This window comes from Loxodonta africana, chromosome 1, assembly GCF_030014295.1.
Source record: "Loxodonta africana isolate mLoxAfr1 chromosome 1, mLoxAfr1.hap2, whole genome shotgun sequence".
In the NCBI taxonomy this organism is placed as follows: Eukaryota; Metazoa; Chordata; class Mammalia; order Proboscidea; family Elephantidae; genus Loxodonta; species Loxodonta africana.
The window spans coordinates 115670150-115682662 of record NC_087342.1 but is presented as its reverse complement, the minus strand read 5'-3'; the positions used below and the strand labels follow the sequence as shown (position 1 = coordinate 115682662).

General features: G+C 43.3%; 1 protein-coding gene and 1 pseudogene across 1 annotated transcript in view; both read left to right on the top strand.

Moving 5' to 3' along the window:
- The window catches only part of PKHD1 (PKHD1 ciliary IPT domain containing fibrocystin/polyductin), a 595384-nt gene that overhangs the window by 29417 nt on the left and 553454 nt on the right, over positions 1-12513 (top strand). Inside the window, exons 10-13 of the mRNA XM_003404439.3 lie at positions 318-388; positions 4041-4142; positions 5544-5639; positions 8581-8722. Of these exons, the coding sequence (XP_003404487.2) occupies positions 318-388; positions 4041-4142; positions 5544-5639; positions 8581-8722 (411 nt within the window). The remainder of the gene's footprint in view (positions 1-317; positions 389-4040; positions 4143-5543; positions 5640-8580; positions 8723-12513) is intronic.
- Positions 10519-12165, top strand: LOC104845699 (ubiquitin-associated domain-containing protein 1-like; annotated as a pseudogene).

The following is a 12513-nucleotide window of genomic DNA, read 5'->3' as shown; positions in this document are numbered from 1 at the left end:
GTCTCTTACGTATAAGGCCTTTTCACAGTCATCATTTCATTTAATGTTAAATGTGGTATTATTTCACATTACATTACCACATTACACAATACCTGTGAAGTAGGTATTGCTACTCCCACAGGATGATTTTATAGGTCAGGAAACAAACTTTGCCCATCGGTATCATTTTCTAATTATCAGCAGGAGCTGGTGTACAAACTGTCCTAAAGATCACTAGAGACTAGTCCACGATCTTCCCTTTAGGCAGCCAATTTAAAAAATGCAACTCCGTGGATATTGCTGTTTTAACTCCAAACACTACTTCATCTTTTTTGAAGGTCAATGGTTCATAAGAATGCATGGATGATCAGTGCCAAACAGGACCTTTTCCTGTACCAGACATACTCAGGTACTATTTCCTTTCACACTGGACTGCTCATCCCTTCCTTCACATCTCAACATCGGACATCCCTTCCCTTCCTTCCAGCCACTTCTCCATGACCACTAATACCTGAAGTGCTATGGGTTCACTGACCGTTCCTATAGCCATGACCAGGCTTTGGTCTGGGTTGAAAATACACTGACTGTATGAGTGTCAGCTTTAGTTACTTAGTTTCCTAGTGTTGCTGAAACACAAGTACCACAAGTGGGTGACTTTAAAGAACAGAAATTTATTTCTTCACAGTCCTGGAGGCTAGAAGTCCAAATCAGGGTCTTGGCCATGTTGATTCTTTCCTTGTCAGTAGCTCAGGGCATTCTGTGGTTCTTTGGCTTGTAGGTGATTCTCATATGGTGTCTGTCTTCCCCTGTGTGTGTCTCTAATCTTTTTATTACTCAGAAGTGATTAGATTTAGAATTTACCCTACTCGGTCTGATATAATTAACAAAAAATCTCTATTTCTAAATAGGATTTCAGTCACAGTGCATAAACCAAAAAACCAAAACCACTGCCAGCGAGTTAATTCCTACTTGTAGCAACTCTGTAGGTGAGAAAAGCAATCTTTATGGAAGCAGACTCCCACATCTTTCTCCTGTAGAGTGGCTGGTGGGTTCAAACATCCAAACTTTTGGTTAGCAGCTGAGTGCTTTAACCACTGTGCCACTAGGGCTCCTGCCACAGTTATAGGGGATAAGATTCAAACACTATTAATTGGGGGACACAATTCAATCCCAAACAGTTACTATATTGAAAGAAACTCAAGCACAGGCTTCAACACAGAGTCTATGGACATAGACTAAATGAAAGAAAGGGTAGTCATGCCTTGTTCTATGTTCTGATAACTAACAGAAAAGCAGTGGCACTTAAAAATACAAAAGCCCATCTTTCCATTTATTCTGACTCCTTACCTCTGAGGATTCACTCGGTAATTTATGGCTTGCTGATACTGATGCTAAGCAATTGTGTTGCCATCTGGTGGGTAAAATGTCATACTAAAAAATGAACAGGTATTTTATATGGCCCTGGTGGCACAGTGGTTAAGAGCTTGGCTACTAATCAAAAGGTCAGTAGTTCAAATCCACCAGATGCTTCTTGGAAACCCGATGGGGCAGTTCTACTCTGTCCTATAGGGTTGCTGTGAGTTGGAATTGACTTCTTGGCAATAGATTTTTGGTTAGGGTCAATATCTTCTTACAATGAGGACTCACAGGCCAGAACTTTCTTATAGCAGAGGAGGCAGCTGTCTGTGGGGAGAGGGGATGTGGATGACTGCAAAGAGGTCTAGACTGAGTTTCTCAAGGGCCAGCATTCAACTGCTAGTTGTACGAGCTTGGTTAATTCATTTAAGCTTTCTGAGCCTCAATTAAAGGTCTATAAAATGGACAAAGCAATGTTTGTCCTTTTGATCCCAAAGGCTGTTGAAAGAAGCAAATGAGAAAGAATGCTGGGATTCATCCAAGATTTTCCTTTCTTCCTCATCTCCACCTTAATTTAATCACTATTTTTGGCCAATTTTACCTCCACTTCCCATGTTGTTGTTAGTTGCCCTTGAGCCAATTCCAACTTAGGGAGATAGTGACCCCTGCTCCACAGGGTTTTCAAGGCTGTGACCTTTCAGAAGCATATCACCAGGCCTGTATTCTGAGGTGCCTCTGAGTGGGTTTGAAACACATTTCCCCCTGTGTATTTCTTAAATATGAGGTCTCCACTCTATCTCTACAACCCCTGCCTTAATTCAGACCCCATCATCTCTTTCCTGGCATGCTGCAATAGTTTCTCAGGGGTCCCTGCTCTGCCAGATCTGTTCCCTGCTGACCCATGCACTATATAGCCACCACCATTCTCTACACCAAGTACACATCTGATGCTTCTACCTGCTTGCCATCCTCTGATGGCTTTCCATCGCTACAGAGAATGGTTCAAGCTCCTGATCTCTTCAACATCTGTTTCCAGCAATACCTATGTGCTCTGTGCAATTTCTTCTCTCCACAGTCAGGCTTTTCATCTCTACCGCCTCTTCACTTGGTCAGTTTCTAATGCATCCTTTACAATTCAGAGGTCATCTTTAGAAAGTTTCTTTCTACCCTTCCATACTCCCACCCCAGCCCTAAACCTTCCCCCCATACTTTCATATACCCGTTATACCCGTTGCTGTCAAGTTGATTCTGACTCATAGTGACCCTATATGACAGAGTAGAACTGCCTCATAGGGTTTCCAAGAAGCACCTTGTGGATTCGAACAGCCACCCTTTTGGTTAGCAGCTGTAGCTATTAACCACTACTTTCATACAATCTCTAATTTCACTAGCTCTCGATAGTATAATTATACTTTTGTGTAAGATTCTTCTTTACTAGAATTACCCCCTTGAGGACAGGAACTATTTTACAGTCTCTTCATATCCCTAGTACCACATAGTAGGTGCTCTGTGAATGTTGAAAAAATTATAAAGAAGTAGATTAAAATAAGGAGATTATTTTTACTAGTGAAAAAACTAAAAAAGCCAAATCTGTTGCCACTGAGTCTATTCCAACTCATAGTGACCCCATAATAGTAGTAGTAGTGGTGAATTTTGATTTTGCCCCCAAATATCTCATCTGCATTGTCTCGTGGGTAAAATAATTACATAGGAAATGCCTTGATAAAATTAATATTTTGGAATGATTAGCCTTTTTGTACCTTTGGTTTATTAGAGAACACAACCTTTCTTCCCACTGGGGGAATTAAACTTAGAATTATTAAAGTTTGATCAAAGGAGAGGAAAGGACCAGGAAAAATTAAATTCTTGGGCATATGTGGCATATTATCGTAGGAGTTTTAAACAATCAGGAGGCAGCACAAAAGAACTGGGTATGCGGTAGTGAGTGCACATGGTGGGAGGGGGGTGCAGGAGGGGAGGAGTGGGAGGGTACTGATGACAGCATCGTGCATTTGTTTGCTTACAGTAAATTGCAGACTCACGTGATTGGACTGAGGCCTTGTCTGGTCCATCCAAGGCTGATTCTGCCATATGGGGTAGTCTACTGTTCTCTGACATATAAATAAGTCCTTGAGATAGGAAAACAGATTTCTGAAGAAAGCACCATGGTATGGGGGTGAGAGGGGGAGGGTGGTTTGTGAATACCATGAGTGACTCTACATTTCCCCATCCCTAAAAATTTGATCCTTCATATTTCATGTATATATAGTCCTTTTCATATTATGTACATATATATGAGTTGGAATTGACTTGAAGGCAACAGGTTTGGTTTGGTTACTAAACCAAAGCCAAACCTATTGCCATGGAGTTGATTCTGATTTATGGAGCCCCTGTGTGTTACAGAATAAAACTGCTCCATAGGGTTTTCTTTGCTGTACTTTTTACTGAAGCAGATAGCCAGGGCTTTCTTTCATGATGCCCTTAGGTGGGTTTGAACTGCCAACCTTTAGGTTAGTAGTTGAGTGTGAGCCATTCACCTCCCCCAGGGACCTGAATGATTACTACTAGAAAATAAAAATTCTAACTATTGCTGGTCTTAGAAAATTGAAGCAAGAAATAAATTACTGATAGCTTCTATTATTATATTATTTTTTGGGTCACATCCTGATCTGTACTCAGAAGCTTCCTTTTTATTTATCTTGCAGAAATACAATCTGTGTTTCCAGAAACTGGGAGCCTTGGGGGAAGGACAGACATCACAATTACAGGAGACTTCTTTGGCAGCCCTGCCCAGGTGACCATTGCAGGTAACCAAGTTGAAATGAGTGAAAATAGTGGATGTTTTAAATGCTGTAGGCAATTATGTACCTCCTGTAGCATGGGGTGGAAACCCTGGTGGTGTAGTGGTTAAGTGCTATGGCTGCTAACCAAAAGGTCGGCAGTTTGAATGCACCAGGAGCTTCTTGGAAACTCTACGGGGCAGTTCTACTCTGTTCTATAGGGTCGCTATGAGTCGGAATCGACTCAACGGCAGTGGGTTTGGCTTTTTTTGGTTTTGGTAGCGTGGGGACTTTGTGAGGGGGGAAGTAATTTTTGTCCCCTCAGACTCCCCGTGCATTCTGCTTTACCTGTGCTTGGCTGGGGACAGGTGGGATCGAAGTCCTGCAGCTCTGCAAACGTGTAACAGGGAACAGGATGTTAGTTTTCTGTGCTCACAGCTCGTGGGCAGTTCTCTCAGGCGTCTCCATCTTGGGGATATGAGGTGGGGCAAGCTGAGTGACTTCTTTCTTCCTCATGGAGAACAGAAGGGAAAAGCCTAGTTGCCTCATTATAAAGGTTTATTTCCACCAAAAAGGAACTCCTCTCCCCACCCTCCTTGCTCTAACCAGTGACCAACTGCCATCATGTTGACTCTGACTCCTGGCGACCCCATGTGTGTCATGGTAGAACTGTGCTCCACAGAGGTTTCAATGGCTGATAGTTTGAAAGAAGATCTCCAGGCCTTTCTTCTGAGACTCCTGAGTGATCCCAGATTTCCAACATTTTGGTTAGCAGCTAAGCACATTAACCATTTGCACCATCCAGGATACCTCGGTGTGGGCAGGCATTGCTGTGCAGATTCTTCTGGAATGTCTCCTGACAAACGCTTTTGTGGGATCTGTCTAGAAAGTTTTGTTCTGTGAGCTGGGCTGCTCCTTTAGCTGGTGACATCAAGGATCCAGGAAAGTGTCCTCACTTGCCCTCCCAAGGTCAGCTGAGTGGATGGCAGCTGGAACACATGCCGTACATCCTCACTGCATTCCTTTCTTTCTGATTACTATAAGCTGCTCTATGGTCTACTTACTGCTCTACACGCTCCCTTTCCTGGCCTCCTTCAATTGGAGTGACATCTTTTGCTATGCTCTCGACGTCCAGCCCCTTGCCTTAGAATAGGAGCCTGTCTACTTCAGTTTCATTCTGTCATCTCATGACATATATCCCAAACCCAAACCCGTTGCTGTCAAGTCGACTCATAGGGACCCTAAAAGTCAGAGTAGAACTGCCTCATAGGGTTTCCAAGGATGTAACGTTTACGGAATCAGACTGCCACATCTTTCTCCCTTTCTAACCTTTCAGTTAGCAGCTGGGCGCTTAACCACTGTGTCACCAGGGCTCTCTCTCTCTCTCTCTCTCTAAATACACATATATGTATATTTTGTTCTTGTTAGACATTCCATGCGACATTAGACATGTGTCTCCCAGGAAGATCGAGTGCACCACGAGGTCTCCAGGAAAAGGTGCAAGGCTCACTGCTCCTCAGGCAGGTAAGGAAGTCGTATCATCATTCCACAGCTCTCTGGTTACATTTTTATCACAAGGGGCTGGGAGATAGAAATGAAAACATTTGAACTCTGTCTCAGCCATTGGACTGGATAGCTCAGTGAACCCTGGGCCGATGATACCATTGTTGATGGTTCAGATCAAGGAGGCTCTTAGCTTAGGGACACTTTGCACTCCTAGCCCCAGCCAGGTGGATGGCCAATGCGGTTTAGTAAATACCATCATCCAGAAAGCATAACTGTCATTAAGATATTGTTATAGCTGCTGGAAGAAATCCCCACACTCTCCCTAGTTGCATGCCCATTGTTTAAGAAGACAGGAACATTAGAGCATACCCATAGCAGCAGACATTAGACAAGGCAGAGAGGCGGGCACAATGGGGTGCAGTTAAATGTTGACTCTTCTCCCCTGCAGGCAGCCGTCTGCTACTTGGAAAGTGAGGATGTACTGTGATGTTGCCCCCAGCTTACGCATGAAGCGGGCAGAAATGGAGGAGGCAAGGTGGCAGGTTCCGCCTGTCCTTCTATATTTAAAGCTCCCATATCATGGATGCCAATTAAAAGCTTACTATTTTGCTAAGCATTACATCTACAGACTCAAGTGTAGTTAGGAAGTAAGAGCAGTTGGTGTGTTACCCACCCCAGAACCACAGGCTGCACTGTGTATTCCTTACCTGTCCCATAAGAGGCAGACTTAATGGTCAAACTACAGGCAGGTGCATGCCAACTCCAGACACTCAGCACTCAAAAGGAAAGTTGCCCAGCAGGGGAAGAAACTCTTCTAAGGAAAGGCCACTCAGGTGTGGAAATGCATGCAAATCTTTGGCCTGAAAATTCTCCAGGTCCCAGATCTGCAGTTTTCACTCAGGGAAAGCGCCCATCCACGGAAACAAAACTACTGAAACAAGTGCTTGAGAGAATGCGTGTTTCCTGTGTCAGGAAACAGAGTGCCTGTTCCCTCTTTGAGCATTTTCTGCTTTAGCTACCTGGGTAAAAAAAAAAAAAAAACTTTTTTTTTTTTTTTAGAATAATTTCCTAATGCAGCTGTTTTTGAGAGTTAGTTAATAATGTCCTTAATGAAGAGCTTTTGAAGTTTCTTCCATGGAAGTTGAGTAAAATTACTACTTTTAAAGAAGTGGCTCTCAACTGGTGGCTATTTTGTCCCCTGGGGGACATTTGGTCATGTCTGGAGGCATTTCTGGTTGTCATGACTCGGGGTGGTGGTGGTGGTGGTGTTACTGGCTTTAGGAGGTGGAAGCTAGAGATGCTGCTAAACTTTCTACAGTGCAAGAGAAAGCCCCATGACAGAGTCATCCAGCCCCAAATGTCAATAGTGTGAGGTTGAGAAACCCTAATTTAAAGTAATATTCCTAATATATATTCTTATATGTCTGCTTATTCTCTATTTCCCAGTTTTAGGAACAACAGTAGTAGTTTAAAACAATAACATTAAAAAAAAAATTGCCCTTGAGTCAATTCCAACTTATGGCAAACCCATGTGTGTCAGAGAAGATTATGCTCCACAGGGTTTTCCATGGGTGATTTTTTGAAAGTAGGTCACCAGTCTTTCTTCTGAGATGTCTCTGGGTGGACTTGAACCACAAGCTTTTGGTTAGCAACTGAGCATGTTAACCATTTGCACCACCCAGGAGCTCCATAGCTATCCCTTATTGAGCACTTAGTATATTTCAGGCTCTTTATGAATATACTTTAGGCTCCCTTAGTCCTCAGCATATTGTCTCTATGTATAATTAACCACATTTTGATGCATGAGAAAGAGTAGACACGAGGACACTAAGCAGTTGTTCAAAACCTCAGATCTAGTAAGTGGCAGGTCTGGAACCCACAGCTGCCTGATTCTACAGCTTTTACCCTGAAGCCTAGTTAGTATCCAATACATTGCACCTGTGCCTTTGCCCACCAGGTTTGCTTAGTATAAAACTCAAATTAATAAATACAACATCATTTAAAATATCATGCAATAGTAACATGCCATATAATTGGCTCTATGTGCAGGGTCACAAATTAGGGCATAACATGTGAAAAATTAAAATATTGCCAAGTTTCTGAAGGAAAGGGGCTTTAAAGGAATGGAATTCTTAAGATGAACTGGACCTTAACAAATATCGAAGTCCACTCCCAGCTTTGGGAAGCACAAAAAGCCACAAGCACATGATCACTGTATCTTCCTTTTACTCAATCACAGCATTTGTTTCTGCTTTTACATTTTCTTCAGGACTGGGTTCTTTTCCTCGTCACTCCCATTAAAAAATACTTCCCATTCTTTTCCATTCCTCTGAGACTATCTTTTCTCTTACTATTTCTTATTGATTCTCTCCTTCTAAGAGGCTAACTCCTACAGCAAAGAGCATTTTCTGCCTTCTAGAACATTTGTATTATCTAAGAACCAATTGCTAGAAGTTAACATTATATTTAGTATAGTAGAAAACCTGCTGCCATCAAGTCAATTCTGACTCATAGTGACCCTATAGGACAGAGTAGAACACCCCCATAGAGTTTCCAAGGAGTGGCTGGTGGATTCAAACTGCCAATCTTTTGATTAGCAGCCCAGCTCTTAACTGCTGCGCTACCAGGGCTCCTGGTATAGTATAGGGTCAGCTAAAATGGGGGAAATGTTCAATGAGATGGATTGACACAATAGCTGCAACAATGGGTTCAAACATATCAAAGATTATGAAGATAGCGCAAAACTGTGCAACGTTTAGTTCTGTTATACATAAAGTCACCATGAGTCAGAGTCAACTTGACAGCAACTAACAACAATGACAAAAGAACCTCTCACATGACTACTGTATCTGGAACTCAGTTGACTTACCTTTATAGATAATACCTGGGTCATCTTCTACTCTGTAATCTATTGGGGAGGAATGCCCTCTGATGTTTATGTGTTATACATGTCTTACAGGCAACAGAGGGCTTCTTTTTGAAGTTGGAGATGCTGCTGAGGGCTTGGACCTAACTGAAGCCACCCCTGGGTACAGGTGGCAGATTGTCCCTAGTGCTAGTTCTCCATTTGGATTTTGGTCAAAGGAAGGGCAACCTTTCAGGTATGTTGTAGATCCCAGGAAAAGTGGGAATCCCATATCAAAAGCATCTTTACTAGCCTAAGTGAGGCTGGGATATGGATAAGTAAGGTAGTGAGATTTCCAGGGGAGAATTTATAACACTAGCTAATTCAACAACATAGTTTGACTTGTGTCTCAACTGATATTGGACCATCATGCTGTGTATCACAAGGTCAATACAATGACCAATGTAATAGCTGGGGAAGTTCTTGTAAACTCTGAGAGACATTGCTTTCTGTTGTAGCAACTGCATTATAATAATGCTTTATGTCTAATACTGTCTCGAATCTTCATGATGTAGTTGAAATTGCTAGTATTCTAAAGTGGGCTTACAAACACAGAAAGTTTGAGAATTGCTTAGACACACTGTTTCTTTAGTGTGCTCACAATGTTCATGTAGAATAATAGGTCCTTTATTCTTCAAGGAATCTCTCCCCTTTTCTAAATCCTTCTCAAAAATGGGTTTGATGTTGGTCATTATTCCTGAGTGTGAATTTCAGCCAATCTGTGACCTCCTCCATGGATTTCAGCATCTTACAACTCAACTAAATTGTGGAATGAAAGTCTTCATTCCCTGTTCAGGGACTTTCAGGCATTGATGAAGCAAACCTGTTGCCATCGAGTCAATTCTGACTCATAGTGACCCCATAGGACAGAGTAGAACTGCCCCTAGAGTTTCTAAGGAGTGCCTGGAGGATTTGAACTTCTGACCTTTTGGCTAGCAGTTGTAGATCCTAACCACTATGCAACCAGGGTTTCCTGAAGAAGCAAAGTAGGGAAGATATTCTGCAAACTTCTAGAATAGCGTCTCCATTGGCCCTTCAGTCTTGCTAACTAAGCACTGCATACAGGCTCTGGCTATACCCATAAAGGTATTTAACCACCAATTTATGGTTTTAAAGTCGTAGCAATTTGTGGTCTCCTGTAGCACCTAATAATACATTTTTGTCATAGCTTTAAGGAATGCTGGTGGTGAAATGGATAAGAGCCTGGCTATAAAAAGAAAGGTTGGTGGTTTGAACCCACCCAGCCGCCCCATGGGAGGAAGACCTGGTGATCTGTCTCGTTAACATTATAGCCAAGAAAACTCTATGGGGCAGTTCCACTCTGTCACATGGGGTTGCTATGAGGTGAAATCAACTCCACAGCATCTAATAACAACAACGTCATTAGAGCTTTTGATGATGATTAATAATATTCAAATGGAAAACTTTCAGCTATATTTCATATGTGTGGGCTGTTAAGGAGAGAGTTAAACCACCTCCAAAGTTAAAGAAAACAAACAGAATTTTCTCTATGACCTGTAGGGTATATTCCTTTAATTGCCATTCTGAGAAGTCACAAACCAGATAGCAACTCTTCTTCCATTTCCTCTCTCATTTATTTGCTGAAAATTGAAATACTTATTGACTGATAAATCAATTTTATTATATTGATGAACTTTTCAAATACAGTCATGTGTCACTTAACGTCTACTATACGTTCTGTGAAATAGGGTGTTATGTGATTTGGACATTGTGCGAACACCGTATTATATACTGGCAGTCCCTAGATTATGAACGTCTGATTTAACTACAACCCTGCAAATCCTATTATATTAAAACCTTATGGGACCACAGTAGCAGTGGCGAGGGCAAGGTGACTGCTTAGGCCATGGTGAATGATGGGTGGCTGGGCTGACAAGAGCTGGGGTGGGCCAGCACTAGTGTGTGTGAGGCTTGGCCTTGCCTGCCCTCCCTGGTGACCTTCATAGACTGGGCAGCAGCAGTGTGAAGTTCATGCAGCAGGAGATATTCAAGGGCAAGGTGCTGCAGCTGGACATCTGCTCGGCCAACGGCATTGAGTGGCTGGAGGAGGAAACCAAGGACACCTTGGTGGAGAACCTCAAAGGGCACTGCTTCAGGCACTGTGCACATGGGAATCTAGAAGACCTCAGAAGTGCAATGCATCATAAATTAATACAGCTACTTCACAGAGGGTACTGAATGATACCAAAATGATCTCAGAAGAGAACATGGAAGACAAAGATGTCTTATTATTGATGAAAAAGTGGGCCTCAGCTCCACTTCCTAAGATAGCTGATGTCTTTGTGGAAGAAAAGAAGAAACAAGACCACACAGCCCCAGACAGAGATGTTACATTCCGAGCAATGTCAACCTGTCCTCCTACAACACGGACCAGGCCTTGGCCCAGACCAACATGCCAGACTTCCAGACAGAACTCTGGGAAGTCTTGCAACCTTTCATCAAGGTGGCACAAAAATTGCTTGTACTGAAGCCCAGTGCCATAGAATTATTTCTTCATGAAAGAATTTTGTTCGTAATTTTTTGGTGATGTAATGTTTTTTCATTAAAGAAATGCATGCTGAATCATGAAGTATTAGGTAATTTTTGTTAGGTAAAATGGATTTTGATAAATATGTGAGACACATGTCCCCGTGGACTCTGGTGCTAGGATGTGGGGACTTACGTGTCCCAGTGGTCATGTAGCATGCTACAAAGTGTGCTTGCACTGTACTGTACCTGAAAATAACTTATTCACTTGAATATTACCTAATCCTGAAAACTCTCACCTTCCCAGTAACACACAGAAAACTGTAAGTATATTTAAAAGGCTTATCTTGCTGTGCAGAAACCCAAGGAGACAAAAGTTCCACACAAACACTCCTCGAGGATGCACCACCTCATACACTAACCTGTCAACACAGAGATATGGCACCAACCATCTGACAATCCTTTACACAATTATGCATGGCCCTACCCCGACACCAGCACAGATTATAAGTGGGAAAGGAGCCTCTTAATTAACCCCAAATGTGAAAAATATAAGCAGTACTTATATGTTCCACCACACATTACAGGGATTAAGGACTAAATGCCATGCAGGACATGGAAGAGGAGGAGTGAGGGAAGGAAGCTGCCCTGCAGCAGCTCACAAAGAGGGACTTTCCAGAGGCTAGAGCCGTGAAGGCCCTGCAGCTACAGGCGCCTGCTGGGAGGAGTGCGGAAGAAGAAGAGGCCAAAAGCGAGCTAACCTAGGTCTTCAAAAGATCTGAAGGGAAAAGAAACTCCAGGCGTAGGCGCAGGCCGTCATTTCCCTGATGGAAATGGAGTTCGAGGAGAAGGAGGTGATTGACACCCTCTGAGTAAACAATAACCAGGAGAACATTGCTTGTGAGTGGCTGCTGGGAGACCGGAAGCCCTCCCCGGAGAACTGAACAAGGGCGCGGACCCGGACAACCCCTTATTCCAAGCCTTCCTGGACAGCTGCGGGGTGCAGTTGGGTCTGACTAACCTTAAGATGCTACTAGCGTTTGAAGGCGTGCTCGAGAACCCGCTTAACAGCATGCAGTGGATGATGACCCTGAGACAGGGCCAGTCATGCTACTGGTCTCCAGGAGCTTCCGGACCCTGAACCTCATGTAGCACCACCTTGCCGCTCCCTTCTGCAGTGGCCACAGGAGGAGCTGGCCTTGCTCTCACTGCTCGGCTGGCATAGAGGTCCCGGTGGGTTCACTGGTAACAGAAGAGCCATGGTCGGAAGAGCAGAAGGCTGTGGAGACCCTTATGGCTCAGCTGGGGGTGGTGTGAAGAGAAGGGCACCGTGGGAGGGGCTGCTGGAAACCGCCCTCAGAGTCTCGCCTGGATTGTTCCAGGCGGGGCGTCTGCTCCCAGTTTTTAATCTTCTGCTTAAAAACTTGTCATGGTAGTTTGTAAGTCTGCGTTTTTAGCATCTGACAATGTTTACAAAAAGTGACCGACTGTTTCACTGGG